The sequence below is a fragment of the Thalassophryne amazonica genome, chromosome 8 (genome assembly GCF_902500255.1).
Source record: "Thalassophryne amazonica chromosome 8, fThaAma1.1, whole genome shotgun sequence".
Classification (NCBI taxonomy): Eukaryota; Metazoa; Chordata; class Actinopteri; order Batrachoidiformes; family Batrachoididae; genus Thalassophryne; species Thalassophryne amazonica.
The window spans coordinates 97734468-97753987 of NC_047110.1; the positions used below are offsets into that span (position 1 = coordinate 97734468).

A 19520-nucleotide genomic window follows, 5' to 3' on the forward strand; every position below is an offset into this window, starting at 1 on the left:
GCTTCTACTACTCTTTCCCATAACTTCATGCTGTGGCTGATCAGCTTTATGCCTCTGTAGTTACTGCTGCTCTGCACATCACCCTTGTTCTTGAAAATAGGAACTAGCACACTTCGTCTCCACTCCTCAGGCATCCTCTCACTTTCCAAGATTTTATTAAACAATCTGGTTAGAAACTACTGCCATCTCTCCTAGACATTTCCATGCCTCCACTGGAATGTCAGCTGGACCAACTGCCTTTCCACTCTTCATCCTCTTCATAGCAGCCCTCACTTCTTCCTTGCTAATCTCTTGTACTTCCTGATTTACTCTCACCACATCATCCAGCCTTTTCTCTCGCTCATTTTCTTCTTTCATCTGCTCTTCAAAATATTCCCTCCACCTTCTCAGCACACACTCCTCACTTGTCTGCACATTGTCATGTGCATCTTTTACCACCCTAACCTGCTGCACATCCTTTCCAGCTCTGTCCCTTTGTCTGGCCAGTCAGTACAAGTCCTTTTCTCCTTCCTTACTATTGAACTTCTTGTACAGCTCGCAATATGCCTTTTCCTTCGCTTTTACCACTTCTCTTTTTGCCTTACGCTGCATCTCCTTGTACCCGTCTACTTTCTTCATCTCTCCGACTATCCCAAAACCTTTTCACCAACCTCTTTCTCCTTATGCTTTCCTGGACCTCTTCATTCCACCAACAAGTCTCCTTGTCTTCCTTCCACTGTCCAGATGTCATACCCAGTACTGTCCTAGCTGTCTCCCTCACCACATCTGCAGTACTTTTCCAGTTGTCCAAAATTGCTTCCCCACCAACCAGTGCTTCTCTCACCTGCTCGCTAAATTTCACACAACAGCCTTCCTCCTTCAGCTTCCACCATCTGATCCTTTGTTGAGCTCTCACTCTCGTCTTCTTTGCCTCTAAAGTCATCCTACAAACAACCATCCTATGCTGTCCAATGACACTCTCTCCTGCCACCACCTTACAGTCTCTGATTTCTTTTAGCTTGCATCTCCTACAACCCCTGGCAAAAATTATGGAATCACTGGCCTCGGAGGATGTTCATTCAGTTGTTTAATTTTGTAGAAAAAAAGCAGATCACAGACATGACACAAAACTAAAGTCATTTCAAATGGCAACTTTCTGGCTTTAAGAAACACTATAAGAAATCAAGAAAAAAAGATTGTGGCAGTCAGTAATGGTTACTTTTTTTAGACCAAGCAGAGGAAAAAAATATGGAATCACTCAATTCTGAGGAATAAATTATGGAATCACCCTGTAAATTTTCATCCCCAAAACTAACACCTGCATCATATCAGATCTGCTCGTTAGTCTGCATCTAAAAAGGAGTGAACACACCTTGGAGAGCTGTTGCACCAAGTGGACTGACATGAATCATGGCTCCAACACGAGAGATGTCAATTGAAACAAAGGAGAGGATTATCAAACTCTTAAAAGAGAGTAAATCATCACACAATGTTGCAAAAGATGTTGGTTGTTCACAGTCAGCTGTGTCTAAACTCTGGACCAAATACAAACAACATGGAAAGGTTGTTAAAGGCAAACATACTGGTAGACCAAGGAAGACATCAAAGCGTCAAGACAGAAAACTTAAAGCAATATGTCTCAAAAATCAAAAAATGTACAACAAAACAAATGAGGAACGAATAGGAGGAAACTGGAGTCAACGTCTGTGACTGAACTGTAAGAAACCGCCTAAAGGAAATGGGATTTACATACAGAAAAGCTAAACGAAAGGCATCATTAACACCTAAACAGAAAAAAACAAGGTTGCAATGGGCTAAGGAAAAGCAATTGTGGACTGTGGATGACTGGATGAAAGTCATATTCAGTGATGAATCTCGAATCTGCATTGGGCAAGGTGATGATGCTGGAACTTTTGTTTGGTGCCTTTCCAATGAGATTTATAAAGATGACTGCCTGAAGAGAACATGTAAATTTCCACAGTCATTGATGATATGGGGCTGCATGTCAGGTAAAGGCACTGGGGAGATGGCTGTCATTACATCATCAATAAATGCACAAGTTTATGTTGATATTTTGGACAATTGAAAGGATGTTTGGGGATGATGAAATCATTTTTCAAGATGATAATGCATCTTGCCATAGAGCAAAAACTGCAAAAACATTCCTTGCGAAAAGACACATAGGGTCAGTGTCAATGAGCAGATCTGATTTGATGCAGGTGTTAATTTGGGGGATGAAAATTTACAGGGTGATTCCATAATTTTTTCCTCAGAATTGAGTGATTCCATATTTTTTTCCTCTGCTTGGTCTAAAAAAGTAACCATTACTGACTGCCACAATCTTTTTTTCTTGATTTCTTATAGTGTTTCTTAAAGCCAGAAAGTTGCCATTTGAAATGACTTTAGTTTTGTGTCATGTCTGTGATCTGCTTTTTTTCTACAAAATTAAACAACTGAATGAACATCCTCTGAGGCCGGTGATTCCATAATTTTTGCCAGGGGTTGTATAAAGAATGTAGTCCACCTGTGTGCACCTTCCTCCACTCTTATATGTTACCCTGTGCTCCTCCCTTTTCTTAAAGTAGGTATTCACCACAGCCATTTCCATCCTTTTTGCAAAATCAACTACCATCTGTCCTTCCCCATTCCTATCCTTGATACCATATCTACCCATTACTTCCTCACTACCTCTATTCCCTTCACCAACATGCCCACTGAAGTCCGCTCCTATCACCACTCTTTCATGCTTGGGCACAGTCTCCACCACTTCATCTAACACACTCCAGAAATCTTCTTTCTCCTTCATCTCACAACCTACCTGTGGGGCATATGCATACTCGGACTGATAATCTGTGATTTTGGGCATTTGCCCGGTGGGCCGCTGCACGTTTTCACGTGCGTGGGCCGGTCCTCCCATATTTATAGAGATTATGGAAATACAGTGTTCTCGAACCGCGCGCTGCTGTCAACACGAGGAAAGTCCGTGATCAGTGAAGCTACAGCATTTAATCGGCACAGCTGCAGAACCACTTCCTGAATTTGTGTCAAAATAAAAGTTCTGTAGTGTTTCATACACGGCGCAGTCTTATTCTAGGTTTCAGTTTCGTTTCCATTTGATCACACAACGGTGACTTACATCGAGCACAATGATTGACATGACCAACAGCCAATGACAATTGGAGAAGCATACAGGGTGGCCAATCAGATTGCAGGAAGAGCAGGCGGCCGCTCCCGCCCCTGCAGTGTTGCCAGATGTACGATAATTATCGTATTTGTACGATAGTTTTACCCTCTGTACGATGTACGATCAACAATGGGAAAAAATCCAAAATGTACGATAATTTCAGTTGGTTGCCCAAACACGCATCTCTCTCTGACACCCAAGAATCATTTTGCAGGCGTTGCACTCAGGCGGCATCAAAGACACACCACACACAGGGTTGCTGCTGGCTTTGGGCTGCCGGGACAAAGTCATTTGAAAGCCCGCCCCCTCTCATACAAAGTAATGAGTCCCATCCAATCTCTGCCGTGACAGGAAGATTCCCCAACCAACATATTTTTTTTCCCAAACTTTATTTCAACGAATGCAATAACAAACGAACAAAACACAAGAGCAAAGAGATATACAAGGAAACATTTAAAAAAGTTCAAGTTCCTTATGGAGGTGTCAACATTTTTTCTGTGTTGAACAAAATCTGCACAAGTGGCATCGGATGACGACAGCGACCTCGAGGTTGAATTCGACTCTTTCTAGTCTGGTAATTAACACGTTTGTGTCCCTTCACAGAAAAAAAAAAAATCTTTCTAGTAGTGCGTTCTAGTTTCCCCATTACTATAATTACTGTTTAAAAATGTGACATAAAATTCTTTGGAAATTAAAAAAAACGCTAAAATAGCTACGTTTTATGCGTTTTGTTTGTGTACGATCATTTCTCCCAAAATACGATAATTTTGAGGTTTTGGTACGATAGTTTCATATTTCACATCTGGCAACACTGCGCCCCTGTGAATGGACTGATTCCTCGGCGCCTGAACTTCTCTGCGCTTCTCGCTGTCCCTGCTGCTCGGATTTATTCCCGAATGTTGCTCCTGGTGTGGAAACGAGGGTGAAAATTTAAGATAAAACGAATGAGTGATGTTTTTTGTTTGTTTTAGGGGGTCAAAACTGTGATCTTTATTGGGACAGCAGACCAGTTATAATGGTAATAGGGGAGGCCGGGGCTGTTTGTAACAGTGTTCAAAGCTGCAGCCATGCTGGTATTTTGATTTCACTTTACACGTTATGAGGATCAGTTCACAGAAGTGAAATATTCTTTGGAGTATTCCACACTCTAAAACAAATTATTTGCTCAGTTTAAAAACAAAACAAAACCCTAAAATAGCAATTTGCATGTTTTTTAAAGAAATTCTAACTCAGCCACTGAGTACACACAAGACACTTATAGTTAGACAAACCTAAGTTTAGCAACGCATTTAATTAAGTGGTTTTGTATACTTAATTTGCTTTGTCCTCTACACTGTTAATTAATTTTAACCAATTTAAAGGTTTTGGTGTTATTAGTTAGTCAAGTTATTTAATTTAAGTTTTTCAAGCTTCTTTTTTGCCTCCATTCCACTCAGTAATGTTCATGCAAAATATTACCTTAATTTTCTCTCTCTCACACACACACACACACACACACACACACACACACACACACACACACACACACACACACACACACACTTTGGAGACACAAAAGCTTTTTTCCACCTGTGTGCTTTTGCTTCCATTTTGTACTATGATCATAGGTGTGTGTTTATGGTGTTTAGGTGTATGGTATTTGTTCATTGGGGGTTTGGTATGGACGGGTGGGTGTGCGTGTTTGGGGGTGGATTCATCAGGCCAATAGTGGGCTGGTCCAGAGTAAAAATGTCAGGGCCGAAATTTGTTCCCAGTCCGACCCTGGGCATATGCACTGACGATATTCATCATCACCCCTTCAATTTCCAACTTCGCACTCATCACCCTGTCAGACACTCGCTTAATCTCCAACACACTTTTAACATACTCTTCCTTTAAAATGACCCCAACACCATTTCTCTTCCTGTCCTCACCATGGTACAACAACTTGTACCCACCGCCAATGCTCCTGCTCTTACTTCCCTTCCACTTGGTCTCTTGCACACACAATATGTCTACCTTTCTCCTCCCTATCATATCAGCCAGCTCTCTCCCTTTACCAGTCATACTACCAAAATTCAAAGTCGATTCTCATTTCCACCCTTCCACCCTTGGCTTGTTTTATGCCGGATGCCCTTCCTGACACAACCCTCATTTATCCGGGCTTGGGACCAGCACTCGGAATGTACTGGCTGCACACCCCATGTGGCTGAGTTCTCAATCTCAATGGGACTAACCTGGCTAAATAAAGGTTAAATTAAAATTAAACAATTGCAAAAAAAATACTTGGAGTTACAGGTCACACTTTCTTAGGATCTTTTCTTAAATGAAAGCTCTTGTTGTGACATTTGTCTCTCCATTCAAAAATATATCCAACTCCGATCTGTAGTGACTGTTTACTTTTTAATTCATTACTGTTTGCACTGTATGGTGTAATTTTTAGTTGTGCCTATAATGAAAAATTAATAAAGTACCTTAAAGGTTAACGTTTTTGTTAAAACTCAGTACAGAATAAACAAGCCCAAAAACTCGCGTTTTGGGGCTTTTTTCTAAAAAAAAAATCTGGCAACATGGTTGAGCGGACACGGAGAAGGCCGATTCTGCACGAAGTCTCACGTTACTGGTTTCCTAGCAGCCGGTAAATTAGGCGTTAGTTTGCAGTTTTTTTTTTCTCTCTTAGGTACGTTTCTTGCTCTCTAGGCTTGCGTAAAACAAAAATTTAATGAAAAAAAATGATCAATTTCGAATTAATATCGGACCGCGCAGCTGCTGCAAATCTGGAGATGCGTCGGCACAGAGAGACGCAAAGAAAAGAGAGGATGTTTAACGAGAAAGTCCGAACTATTGGGGTAAGTGCTGCAGTCTGTAACTTTATCAAATTATGATGAACATATTAAAGTGTGCTGCTTCTGGCTTCTTTCTAGATTGACAAGGAAACACTTGACATGCAAATTAAAGAAAAGAAGCAACAAGAAGAGGCAGAAAGAGAGAAACAAAGAGAATATGGTGATTTCAAAACTTAATTTTATCCCCTTATTTACTATTCATTAAGCCCTGTGATTTCTGTTTGCTTCTTCGGTGATGCATTTGTTTCACATTTTGCAGTTAATGTGTTGTCTGTTTTTTTTAATCATGGTGTCCCATACTGGGATTACCTCCGTACCAGATTTGTATTTTCGCTATCTGCGCGAAAAACAGTAAATTTATTCTGTACTGAGTTTACCCTTTCTATGTACGGCCTGCGAATTTATTTTTCCTGAACCTTTCGGGCAGTATGGCACACTATCATGCACGCCACTAGCTTAGTTTATGGCAACTAAAAGTGGACGCTCTCGTTTTGGCCGAACAACTGTCCAGTTTCTGGATATTCTGTTAGTATGCAACCAACGTGCTTAATGAATTGCTGCGCAAAAAGTAGTTCCCAGATAATTGTGATTTAATCCTGTGAGATAATGAGTATATCTCATCTAAATTAACTCTAAAATTTACCAGTAATAAATATTTATTACGGCCACTAATTTTAAGAAACTTAAAGTTTAGCTATGAGCAACTTCACCTGTTATCGCTCAAGCATATTGTAAACATTGCCACGATGGAATTTGATGCGGAAGAGAATGTTTTGATTACCATTTACAGTTGGCGATGAGAGACTTTGGTGTTAACTTTGTGTTAAAGTCAGAACAAGATGCTGCACTGAAAGAGATCTGTCTGGGAAGAGACACATTCTGTATGTTGTTGCTCCAACAAGAGCAGCACGCTGAGCAGGGTGGCAGCATGGTAGACTCTTGTCCAATCAGAGATTGGCACACGAACATTCGCCCTATTGAAATATCCCATAATCCCTTGCGCGCCATAGAGTTGCTGCAGTCAAAACAACAGAGAATCCACATGACAATTGCAAATGAACATTATACTACTGATATGTGATTTTTTATGCTTTTCATCACGTTAATAAGAGACTGCATGCATGAGACCTTGAAAATTCGTTAAAACAAATATTCCAAATAATCTGTACATTTCATTTGTGTGGATCTTCATAAACGCAAATCAAATTTCAGACAGTTTATATATATATATATATATATATATATATATTTTACTCTGGAACAAACAGGACACACAGAGTTGTAAAGGACAATAAGCAGGGCATTAAAGCGCAAACTTCACTTTCCCCCAGAACGACATGAACAGGAAGCAATCACGGCTCAAAGCAATTCCCTTTGAAAATAACAGAGAATCAACCTGAGTTTCTTGCATGTTTACATAAAACAAACAATAGCAACGTCTGTAAACCCAGATAATAGATTCACAAGAGTTTTAGGCACAATATACAAAGAGATTTATGTTGCGAAGTTAATGCTGTGGTCCGTGTGAAGCGGTTCAAGTGCAGCCTTATCAGAGCGTCTCAGTGCAGTTCTCAATGTTAATGGCATCTCACAGTGGCGACCTTTTCGAAGTTTTACAAGATTTTGCGGGATTTGAAACCTCAATAGGGCGAATGACGTCATGCATATATTAAAATATCAGACATCACATTATCCAAAATCTTTTCGGTTCTTGCCACCTTTGTCAAAACATGAAAAATAGCAGTACTATTTTGGCCTTTTCTGAAGTTGCATATTCTTGGGTAATATATTCTTGATGTAATGTAGTATTTTTTTGGGGATGAGCACAATAAACAATAAACCTGATAATAACCTTGACAATAAACCTTGATTTCTTGAATTATTCTTAATTGATTTTTCCAGACCTAGGACAGCAGTATACTAATAGTTAACCCTATTTTCATTGATGTTGGATGTCATCTTTTGCAAATATCACTCTATCTTATCAACCCCTCCTCAAGGGTTCGATACCGATTTGACGAGTGTTTATTCAACCAGACTGGCATCTAACTCAAATTTCCTTTAATCTGTAAAAGCCTTGAGTAGAGTGGTATAACATACAAATTGTTAATACTTATATTTGTTTGACGAACACAAAAGATCCATTTTGATTGTAACAGTGGTTGAGCAATTTCGGCATAATCAGTAAAACCCTTGAGGAGGGCTGTGTAAGATGGATTGATTGGGGAAAAGAAAAAATATTTGAAATTAAAAAAAAAACTTTCAGTTGAGTGAACTCAGTTGAAATAGAAAAAAAAAACACTCAATTGATTGGAATTTATGAATAGGTTGATTGGGGGAGAAAAAAAACTCACTCACTCACGGAGTCAGTGTGAGTGAGTTCTTTTCATAGCTTTACAAGCTTTGTGAGCTTTTCTTCGTAGCTTGTAGTTTTAATAAAGCTACAAGCTTTATTACTAAAATTAGGCTGAAGCTCATAGAGCTGTGTGTAATAAATATTGTCATTGCAGGGAAAATCAACTCTCCTGTAGCTTCTAAAGTGGTGTTTTATTCTTTCAGTGCAACCATTAAAAAAATCCACCATCATGACTTTTGTTATCCATCCACTTTTGTTCTTGTTCATGATATATATATCGATAAGCTTGCTGATGATTACACAAAACTTGTATAAACTTTGATTAAAGAATCCAAATTTTTAGAATTGAGTATTTGTCCCAGTGAGATCTGATCTGAGTAATTGAGAATAGAAGGGGAAGATGTGTCAAAGTACTGAAAAAGAGAAAGGAAATAAATCAAATAGCTAATCATAGCAGACATAGATTAGGAGGGATGAAAGTTATATTATCTGCAGAACAAAAATAAGGAAATGAGAGAATCAGCTCAGTTATTACTCCAAATTGTTGACATTCTAATAAATCATCTATGTGCAGTCCACATAACGTGCGAGTGGTAAGACGGCCACCAGTTTGCTTCAGCAGTTTGTACGAAGTGTGTGGGCCAGTGAGCTATCCAGTATAATATACAGATCAGTGGTACGGACCAAATCAGGTTTATAGGCGGGTTGTGTTTCTCCATTCATTAAAACCAGCTCCCAGAACCTTTCAGTACACAGAAAGGCTAAACTTAGTACAGAACAAACTTCCTGTTCTTCACACATGCTTCCATGTTTTTCATGCAGATAGCTCACACATGCGCAGATAGCAAATATTATGCAGATAATTAATGTTCATGAGTTCAATTGTACGAATATATCATGAGGTGAAAGATGGTACATTCCAGGTTTCATCAAATTAAATATTTGTTCCAATGAAAGAATGTTAAAAACATTCATTATTTGTTTTATATAATGGCGAAAACAGATCCTTGTTATTTGATATTTTATTAATTTATAAACAGAAAAGGGACTTTTTGGTGTTCGTCACTGGTACTCAACGTCAACAGTCCAACGTGAACTTTAAATAGGAGTCCAAAATTGTTCTCAGTCAACTTGGAAAAACAGTTCAAAAATAATTCTGACGATATAGTCCATGATTCCATGCACTGACTTTGTGTACTTCAAAAAAAAAAAAAAAAAAAAAAAAAAAAAAACTAGCGAAAAATAACGTCAGAAATTTGTGCAGCTTTTCATCCTAACTTCAACCTCTTCATGCCTCCAGATGGCTTACAGCCTAGTGCGTTTGTGTTAGAAGAATTAGCACTGTCAATTAGCTCCTTCAAATCATCGTCCGTCAGCAAAACAAACTGCCATGTTTAGCTAAACACACACACCCCCGATAGTGTGAGCACGCACGGTGGTTGGGATGTGCAATAGCACCAAAATTGCATGCTAAAAAGAACTATTGCATGGTAAAAGAAACACAATGGCAAGTAGTACGAATAATCAATGTCACGTGACATACGAGGTCTGTTAGAAAAGTAACGGACCTTTTTATGCAAAAAATATATGGATTTGATTCATATGTTTTTACGTCAGCCAAGCTTGAACCTTCGTGCGCATGCGTGAGTTTTTTCACGCCTGTCGGTTGCGTCATTTGCCTGTGGGCAGGCTTTGAGTGAGCACTGGTCCACCCCTCTCGTCGTTTTTTCATTGTCAGGAGAATGTCTGAACGACTGCCGTTTTGTTGCATTAAAATTTTTTCAGGAACCGTGTGAGACAGCCAGGTGGAAACCATTCGTTAAATTCAGATGGCTTTCGGTGAAAATTTTATGGGCGTCAGAGATTAAGGAGCGTTACTACCGCTTTAAGGATGGCCCACAGTGGCTGAGGGCGCGCCGCGCTCCGAGCCGCGATCCGACAGGCTGAAACGACCATTTCATTTCTAAACGGATGGCTGTATGGATCCGGGACCATCGTGTGCAATTGCTCTGGTTATCACAAGAGCTGGACATCAGCCATTTTCCGGCAGATTTCACTTTTAACAAGAGATTTTGTCACGGAAAGCCGCGCAGAGGCTTCGCGCGTCATGACGGAGCCGCTGATGGAGCGAGACAAAGAACACCTCCGTTTTGGAGTGTCAGAGGACAAGTTGGGACATGCCCAGCTCTCCACAATTTCTCTTATACTCACTCAACTGGTAAGCCACTGAAAGCCGAGATAGGCATGTAACACCCCTTAATCTCTGTGAAGCCCATAAAATTTTCACCGAAAGCCATCTGAATTCATCGAATGGTTTCCAGCTGCCTGTCCCTAACAGTTTCTGAAAAAATTCTGATGGAACAAAGCCCAAATCATTCCGCCATTTCCTCACAATGAAAAAACGACGAGGGGTGGACCAGTGCTCACTCAAAGCCTGCCCACAGGCGAATGACGCAACCGACAGGCGTGAAAAACTCACGCATGCGCACAAAGGTTCAAGCTTGGCTGACGTAAAAACATATGAATCAAATCAATATATTTTTTGCATAAAATAAAAAGGTCCGATACTTTTCTAACAGACCTCGTACAAGCCACCAATCAAATAAGGATCCACTCAGCCATTATATAAATACAAATAATGAATGTTTGAATGTGGCTGGAGAGACCAGCCACTGACGTCACGGCGCAGCTCTACGCTGACTGGCTGTCATGCCCGCCACCCAAAAACAAAACTGAACAGATTGAAACAGAATGTGACTTTTAACTTAACTTAACTTAAAATACCTCTCATTTTTGTAATGTAGGATCAAACATATTTATCACAAGGCAATGGCGCATGAATCCTTATTGCCAAAGCAGCAAAAACATGAAACAAAATTGTGACTGTGATGGCGCAATTCACTGTGCAGCCTCACCACTAGATGACACTAAATCATACACATTGTAGCTTTAAGTTACAGAAATGGACACTGTTGTTGACCTAATAGACATATTGTCTTATGAAACATGGGCTGTTGTTAGACAGTGTGTGTGTAAAGTGATTTCTGCCAATGTGATTCAAATTGTGCACTTACTAGGTTTTGCTGCTGACATATAAGATAGTGAATGCTTGAGCAACAACAGACCTTGAGCCTTATGTGCAAAAATGAGCACTTCATGGGATGCTGACTTGTGGAGGAGTTGATTTTAATGGAATCACAATAGATGAAGTTCAGTATAGCCCTCAAAGTCCGTTAGTGCCAGTGCTTATCACTGGATTTCATCACCAGCCAAAGCCAGTACCCGTTTACAGCTGGGTGGACTGAAACAATGCAAATGAAATGTCTTCTTCAAAGCTTTCCAGTGGTTCTCAAACTCAACCTCAAGGATCACCTTACCAACCCTTTCTCCATCGCTCCCTGCTCTATCACAAGATGATTAGCTCATTCAGGTGTGTTAGTAATTGGGAGGTTGCACACCTCATGTGAGTCTCCTTGACTTATCCTTTATTTGATATAAGGTCCCTCCAGCAGTACCCAAAGTACTGTAACAGGATTAATCACCTTGATTCTGAACATGTATTAGTTTTAGGGATGCATTGATCTCGATACCAGTATCAGCCCGATACCATATTCATTTACTTGTACTTGTCTGTCTTGTTGTCTGTCGTGATTTTTTTTTTTTGTTATGACTGTTTTTCTGTGCTACGGGTTTTTTTTTTGCTCTCCAGTGGTGCTGCAGGAGTTTAACGCAGCAGCAATGGAGGTTTTTCTTTTCCCAATTCTTTCCTTGTGTGTGCTTTTATATGTGTTCATGTACCGGACCGGCTTATGTGTGTTGTTTAAGTGTGTCATGAGGCCGGTCAAGGTTTGCTCAGCCCTGCTCGTGACCTAGGGCAGGGATATACATCTGGAGCTGGGTCCCCGGGCGCCAAAAAAGGCGACCTCTGCTCCTAACTGGCAATTAGGATGGGTAAAAATTCACTACACCTCATCACCTGAAGGCATCAGGTGATTCTGTCTGCACGCAATGAAATTATCCCATGATCCACAAAGAAGAAAATAAATAAATAAAATAATGTTAATATTACTCACTTTTGCATCCCTGTGGAGTGGAGACAGCACGCAACACTCTGTGCGTGCGATAACCCCTGGCAAAAATTATGGAATCACCGGCCTCGGAGGATGTTCATTCAGTTGTTTAATTTTGTAGAAAAAAAGCAGATCACAGACATGACACAAAACGAAAGTCATTTCAAATGGCAACTTTCTAGCTTTAAGAAACACTATAAGAAATCAGGAAAAATAATTGTGGCAGTCAGTAACGGTTACTTTTTTAGACCAAGCAGAGGGAAAAAAAATATGGAATCACTCAATTCTGAGGAATAAATTATGAAATCATGAAAAACAAAAGAACGCTCCAACACATCACTAGTATTTTGTTGCACCACCTCTGGCTTTTATAACAGCTTGCAGTCTCTGAGGCATGGACTTAATGAGTGACAAACAGTACTCATCATAAATTTGGCTCCAACTTTCTCTGATTGCTGTTGCCAGATCAGCTTTGCAGGTTGGAGCCTTGTCATGGACCATTTTCTTCAACTTCCACCAAAGATTTTTAATTGGATTAAGATCCGGACTATTTGCAGGCCATGACATTGACCCTATGTGTCTTTTTGCAAGGAATGTTTTCACAGTTTTTGCTCTATGGCAAGATGCATTATCTTGAAAAATGATTTCATCATCCCCAAACATCCTTTCAATTGATGGGATAAGAAAAGTGTCCAAAATATCAATGTAAACTTGTGCATTTATTGATGATGTAATGACAGCCATCTCCCCAGTGCCTTTACCTGACATGCAGCCCCATATCATCAATGACTGTGGAAATTTACATGTTCTCTTCAGGCAGTCATCTTTATAAATCTCATTGGAACTGCACCAAACAAAAGTCACCTTCATCATCACCTTGCCCAATGCAGATTCGAGATTCATCACTGAATATGACTTTCATCCAGTCATCCACAGTCCACGATTGCTCTTCCTTAGCCCATTGTAACCTTGTTTTTCTCTGTTTAGGTGTTAATGATGGCTTTTGTTTAGCTTTTCTGTATGTAAATCCAATTTCCTTTAGGCCAGGGGTGGGCAATCATGTGCCATGAAGGGCCAAAGCACTGCAGGTTTTCCTTGCTACCAGTCACCTCAGCAGGTGATTTCATTAATGATCAGGTGTTTCAGCAGGTAATTTCAAGACAACCAGGTGTTTATGTTCAAGGTAGAAGCTCATCAGCAACCCACCTGCTGAGGTGATCGGTTGCAAGGAAAACCTGCAGTGTCCCGGCCCTCGTTGCCCACCCCTGCTTTAGGCAGTTTCTTACAGTTCGGTCACAGACGTTGACTCCAGTTTCCTCCCATTCATTCCTCATTTGTTTTGGTGTGCATTTTCGATTTTTGAGACATACTGCTTTAAGTTTTCTGTCTTGACGCTTTGATGTCTTCCTTGGTCTGCCAGTATGTTTGCCTTTAACAACCTTCCCATGTTGTTTGTATTTGGTCCAGAGTTTAGACACAGCTGACTGTGAACAACCAACATCTTTTGCAACATTGCGTGATGATTTACTCTCTTTTAAGAGTTTGATAATCCTCTCCTTTGTTTCAATTGACATCTCTCCTGTTGGAGCCATGATTCATGCCAGTCCACTTGGTGCAACAGCTGTCCAAGGTGTGATCACTCCTTTTTAGATGCAGACTAATGAGCAGATCTGATATGATGCAGGTGTTAGTTTTGGGGATGAAAATTTACAGGGTGATTCCATAATTTATTCCTCAGAATTGAGTGAGTCCATATTTTTTTCCCTCTGCTTGGTCTAAAAAAGTAACCGTTACTGACTGCCACAATTATTTTTCCTGATTTCTTATAGTGTTTCTTAAAGCCAGGAAGTTGGCATTTGAAATGACTTTAGTTTTGTGTCATGTCTGTGATCTGCTTTTTTCTACGAAATTAAACAACTGAATGAACATCCTCCGAGGCCGGTGATTCCATAATTACTGCCAGGGGTTGTATGTGTTCCACCTTTAAGGAAAACAACATTTGCGGTATGCATTTTTGTATGTTACTGAAACGCATTTAATTAAAAGTTTAAAAAAATAGTATGGAGAGTGAAAGGCTGTTTAGCACAGTGTCACACATTATAGACAGAAACAGCTTCACAGCTGATAACAAGCTTCTTTTCATCAAAAAGAATCTGCCCCTCACATTTTCAAAAAAGGTTTAGTCCTCACAGACATACGTAAATAAAGTTAATGATGGACAGTTTTAGTTTTGTTCTTGGTGTTGTATATTGTGTAGTGCTGAAGTCCACAGGTTACATTTCAGTGAGATGTCTGGCAGCGTCGTGTTTGTTAAGAAACACACGGTTAATTAAAGGACAATTTGTTGTAGTCAAAAAGTGACGTTACCTGATTTAAGTGAAATGTTCATAAATGAAAACTAAGCTAATGATCTTGGTAGCAGTTAGAGTCAAAAAGTAAGGAACAACCGATGAATAAAACATGTTTTCATTGTCATCATAAAACTGTAATGTAATATTAAGCATTCGTATCGGTACTCGTACTTAGTCTGCAAAAAAGTGGTATTGATGCATCCCTAATTAATTTAGTAGTTTGTATGATGCCCTTTGTGGGATATCAAATCAATTTTATTTATATAGCGCCAAATCACAACAAACAGTTGCCCCAAGGTGCTTTATATTGCAAGGCAAAGCCATACAATAATTACGGAAAAACCCCAACGGTCAAAACGACCCCCTGTGAGCAAGCACTTGGCGACAGTGGGAAGGAAAAACTCCCTTTTAACAGGAAGAAACCTCCAGCAGAACCAGGCTCAGGGAGGGGCAGTCTTCTGCTGGGACTGGTTGGGGATATTCTCAATCTATACTGAAACTGTATGGATGTTGGGGGCCGTGTTGTTAATACAGATGGAGAGATGCTCCAGAACACTAAAACAGCACATCTTCTTCACAAACAACAAATGAACCAAAAGTATGCCATGGAGAAGGCCATCGTTGACTACAGGCATCAATACCAGCAGCATCAGTGTCAACGTGAGAATGATGAACTCTGTGGAAAAACAGTCCAAGATGGTGCAGGTGTGACACTCCCTGGCCTGCTGGGTGAGGACCCAGACCGTCACATCAGGGAGAAGAAACAGAAGGAGCAGCTCAGAGAGTGGCTCGGCCAGCAGCAGAGGGAGCGAGCAGCAGCAGAGCATCAACAGAGGCTTGAAGGTAGTGAGGCTGGTCTGAGAAAATGTTTAAATGGTCTGTTTACACACAAACACAAGCTCACTTCAGCTTCTGCATCTGTGCAAGCAGAACAGAACTATGAGCAGAACAGAAGAGAGATGGAAATCAAAGCTCTGCAACATCACAATGCCAACATGGAGAACAGAAAAGCAGCCACTGTTGCAACTAAAGAGTATAATTTTGCCAAGGTAAGTCTGTGTATGTGTGTGTCTGTGTATAAACATACATTTATTCCATCCATCCATCCATTTTCTTCCGCTTTATCCGGAGTCAGGTCGCGGGGGCAGCAGCTCAAGCAAAGCCGCCCAGACCTCCCATCCACACACACCTCCCCCAGCTCCTCCGGGGGAACCCCAAGGCGTTCCCAAGCCAGCCGAGAGATGTAGTCCCTCCAGCGTGTCCTGGGTCTTCCCCGGGGCCTCCTCCCAATGGGACGTGCCCAGAACACCTCTCCAGCGAGGCGTCCAGGGGGCATCCGGAAAAGATGCCCGAGCTACCTCAACAGACTCCTTTCGACGTGGAGGAGCAGTGGCTCGACTCCGAGCTCCTCCCGAGTGACCGAGCTCCTCACCCTGTCGAGGATCGTAACGTAGATCGATCGGTAAATCGAGAGCTTTGCCCCCCTACTCAGCTCTCTCTTCACCACGACGGTCCGATACAGCGACCGCATCACTGCAGATGCCGCACCGATCTGTCTATCGATCTCACGCTCCATCCGTCCCTCACTTGTGAACAAGACCCCGAGATACTTAAACTCCTCCACTTGAGGCAAGGACACTCCACCGACCTGAAGAGGGCAAAGCACCTTTTTCCGGTCGAGAACCATGGCTTCAGATTTGGAGGTGCTGATTTTCATCCCGGACGCCTCACACTCGGCTGCAAACCACCCCAGTGCACGCTGAAGGTCCTGATTTGACGAAGCCAACAGAACCACATCGTCCGCAAACAGCAAAGACAAGATTCTGTGGTTCCCAAACCAGACCCCCTCTACACCCTGGCTGTGCCTAGAAATTCTGTCCATAAAAATAATGAACAGAACCGGTGACAAAGGGCAGCCCTGGCGGAGGCCAACGTGCACTGGAAACAGGTTTGACTTACTACCGGCAATGCAAACCAAGCTCCTGCTGCGGTCATACAGGGACCGGATAGCCCTTAGCAAAGGACCCCGGACCCCGTACTCCCGGAGCACCCCCCACAGGGTGCCCCGAGGGACACGGTCGAACGCCTTCTACAGATCGACAAAACACATGTGGACTGGTTGGACGAACTCCCATGAACCCTCGAGCACCCGATGGAGCGTGTAGAGCTGGTCCAGTGTGCCACGACCAGGACAAAAACCACACTGCTCCTCCTGAATCCGAGGTTCGACCATCGGTCGAATTCTCCTCTCCAGTACTCTGGAATAGACCTTACTGGGGAGGCTGAGGAGTGTGATCCCCCTATAGTTGGAACACACCCTCCGGTCCCCCTTCTTAAACAGAGGGACCACCACCCCGGTCTGCAAAGCCAGAGGCACTGTCCCCGATCGCCACGCGATGTTGCAGAGGCGTGTCAGCCAAGACATTCCCACAACATCCAGAGACTTAAGGTACTCAGGACGGATTTCATCCACCCCAGGAGCCTTGCCACCGAGGAGCTTTCTAACCACCTTGGTGACTTCGGCCCGGGTAATGGATGAGTCCGCCTCTTAGTCCCCAGTCTCTGCTTCATCTTCGGAAGACGTGACGATGGGATTGAGGAGATCCTCGAAGTATTCCTTCCACCGCCCGACAACATCCCAAGTCAGGGTCAACAGCTCCCCACCCGCACCATGAACAGTGCTGGTGGAGAGCTGCTTCCGCCTCCTGAGGCGTCGGACGGTTTGCCAGAATCTCTTCGAGGCTGACCGATAGTCCTCCTCCATGGCCTCCCCGAACTCCCCCCAGACCCAAGTTTTTGCCTCTGCGACCGCACGGGCTGCGGCTCGCTTGGCCTGCCGGTACCTGTCAGCTGCCTCCGGGGTCCCACCTACCAACAAAGATAAGTAGGACTCCTTCAGCTTGACGGCGTCCCTTACTTCCGGCGTCCACCACTGGGTTACACAAATAAATAAACGCCGGATTAAACATTTGTTTACATTAATTATCAACATCCTATTGTCTTATGTACAATTTGTACATGTTCAATAAAGCCCCTCTATCAGTCAATCAATCATAAACAATAGTTACTTCTTAATGGTGTCTGCAGGAGGGCATGCATGTACACATACATGACAAGAGCGGAAGTTTTCTTTGAGTTAGCGTGCACGCTGACATCTGTGAAATGTCTTGCAAATCACTTCAGAGGTGTTAAAACAGTGTTCTCAGTTTAGAAGGGTTTATTTTCCACTAGCTTTTACATAATATATGACAAAGAGGTTATATTTACACACAAATGAAATGTAGTTTGCAGCTAGCTAGACCAACCACTGATGTCACAGTGCCACTCTTTTTTGATTGGCTGTCACCCCCACCCCTCCAAAAAAAAAAAAAAAAAAACACCAGAATGAAACCTTTTAACCTTAACATAGGTCAAGGTTAGCCATCTCTGAAATTGTCCAAGCTCTGTGAATTTGAAGACTCTGGCAGGAATAGGACTGGATTTATGCTGAGCACAGACAGACGGACAGACGCAAAGTCTTCACAATACCTGGTGGCCATATTTGATGGCCTCTGGTAATAATAAATGCCAATAATATAAATGTACAATGCAACAATGCACAAAAATCCCAAATTAAAGCTCTGATAATACAGAAAAAACATGTGACTTGTACTCCAGTGTGACTTATACCCCTTCAAGAGGCATTTTTTAACAGGTGCGACTTACACTCCAGAAGATACGGTATAGATATCGATTTGACCACATCTCGCTTGCTCTACTTTTGATTATCTTTTGGGTGCTACATCTGGACTGTGGTCGCAGTGGGCAAATACAGAAGAACAGCGTCGCCATCAGCAACAGCTGACCGATGACACGTCTGCCCTCAACATGTCTGGACTACCTGGTCTTTCCCCGAGCAGCGATAGAAGAGCTCCTGAGGATCTGCAGCAAATCATTCAGTTCCACAAGATTCAAATAGAAGAGAAGAAGGTAAAATACAAAACAAGCTAACACAGTCACCTTCTAAAGATGTGCACATGGACACTTTGTTCATTTGTAGAAGACAGAATCACAACAGAAGCAAGAAGAGGAACAATATCACCGCATCTGCATGGACTCAGCTCGCAGGGCTCTGCTTCTTGAGAGGCAACAGGCAAAACTGCAGAGACAACTGAGACGAGATGTGGACAGCACCAACACAGAACTGGCCAAAACACGGGATCAGCAGTGAGTAACAAAATAAAACGTCTCCCTCACATCGTATGTTCAATTACATGCAAAGTCACCATCTCACTCACCATTTGTGGTGTCATTTAAAGGAGACAGATGCTTAAACGGGGATCCGTGGAGGACAGTTTCTTCTCCCAGTTCAACACGTGCAGCAGATGATGGCCCTGGACGTTACATGTCAAGTACCAATATGTTTATGGAAGAACACACATTAAATCAAACCATTTAAGTAAATAACCAGTTGTGTTCAATACAGTTTTAGCCTTATTTTAACTTGTACATAATGCTGTCAGTCAAGATTAGACTAAAGAAAGAAAAACAAATACGTGATAAAAAACAAATAAAAAATTGTACGATGTTTAACTCAACTCAAAGTATTCTGGGAAACTATTTGTCATAGTGAAAAACAGTTAGGTGCCTTTACAAAACAAAAACAAAAAACCTTCTCCGGTTAGCATTTTTGTGTGTTTTTTGGTCAGAAACCTTCATAAAGACAGTTGGTGTTCAACCCTTTTATCAGTTGTTATTCTCACAGCGTCAGCCTTC

General features: G+C 41.8%; 1 protein-coding gene and 1 long non-coding RNA gene across 2 annotated transcripts; one reads left to right on the forward strand and one right to left on the reverse strand.

Annotated features, from left to right (window-relative positions):
* The first annotated feature begins 5297 nt into the window (after positions 1-5297).
* Positions 5298-19384, forward strand: ribc2 (RIB43A domain with coiled-coils 2). Its single transcript, XM_034177053.1, has 7 exons — positions 5298-5991; positions 6067-6148; positions 15300-15608; positions 15696-15814; positions 18567-18734; positions 18805-18971; positions 19064-19384. The coding sequence occupies exons 1-7, from the start codon at positions 5875-5877 to the stop codon at positions 19131-19133; spliced, it is 1032 nt and encodes a 343-aa protein (XP_034032944.1). The 5' UTR covers positions 5298-5874; the 3' UTR covers positions 19134-19384.
* LOC117516158 lies at positions 10920-18213 on the reverse strand. The gene is made up of 3 exons (XR_004562317.1): positions 18165-18213; positions 16073-16076; positions 10920-11108 (listed from the first exon to the last, which is right to left on the reverse strand). It is a non-coding gene; the product is annotated as an uncharacterized LOC117516158 (long non-coding RNA).
* Positions 19385-19520: the final 136 nt, after the last annotated feature.

Coding starts and splice junctions, on each gene's coding strand:
- ribc2 (XM_034177053.1), top strand. CDS start 5,875: ATGATCAATTTCGAATTAATATCGGACCGCGCAGCTGCTGCAAATCTG. Junction 5,992..6,066: donor AGAAAGTCCGAACTATTGGG/GTAAGTGCTGCA, acceptor GCTTCTTTCTAG/ATTGACAAGGAAACACTTGA. Junction 18,735..18,804: donor TTCAAATAGAAGAGAAGAAG/GTAAAATACAAA, acceptor GTTCATTTGTAG/AAGACAGAATCACAACAGAA.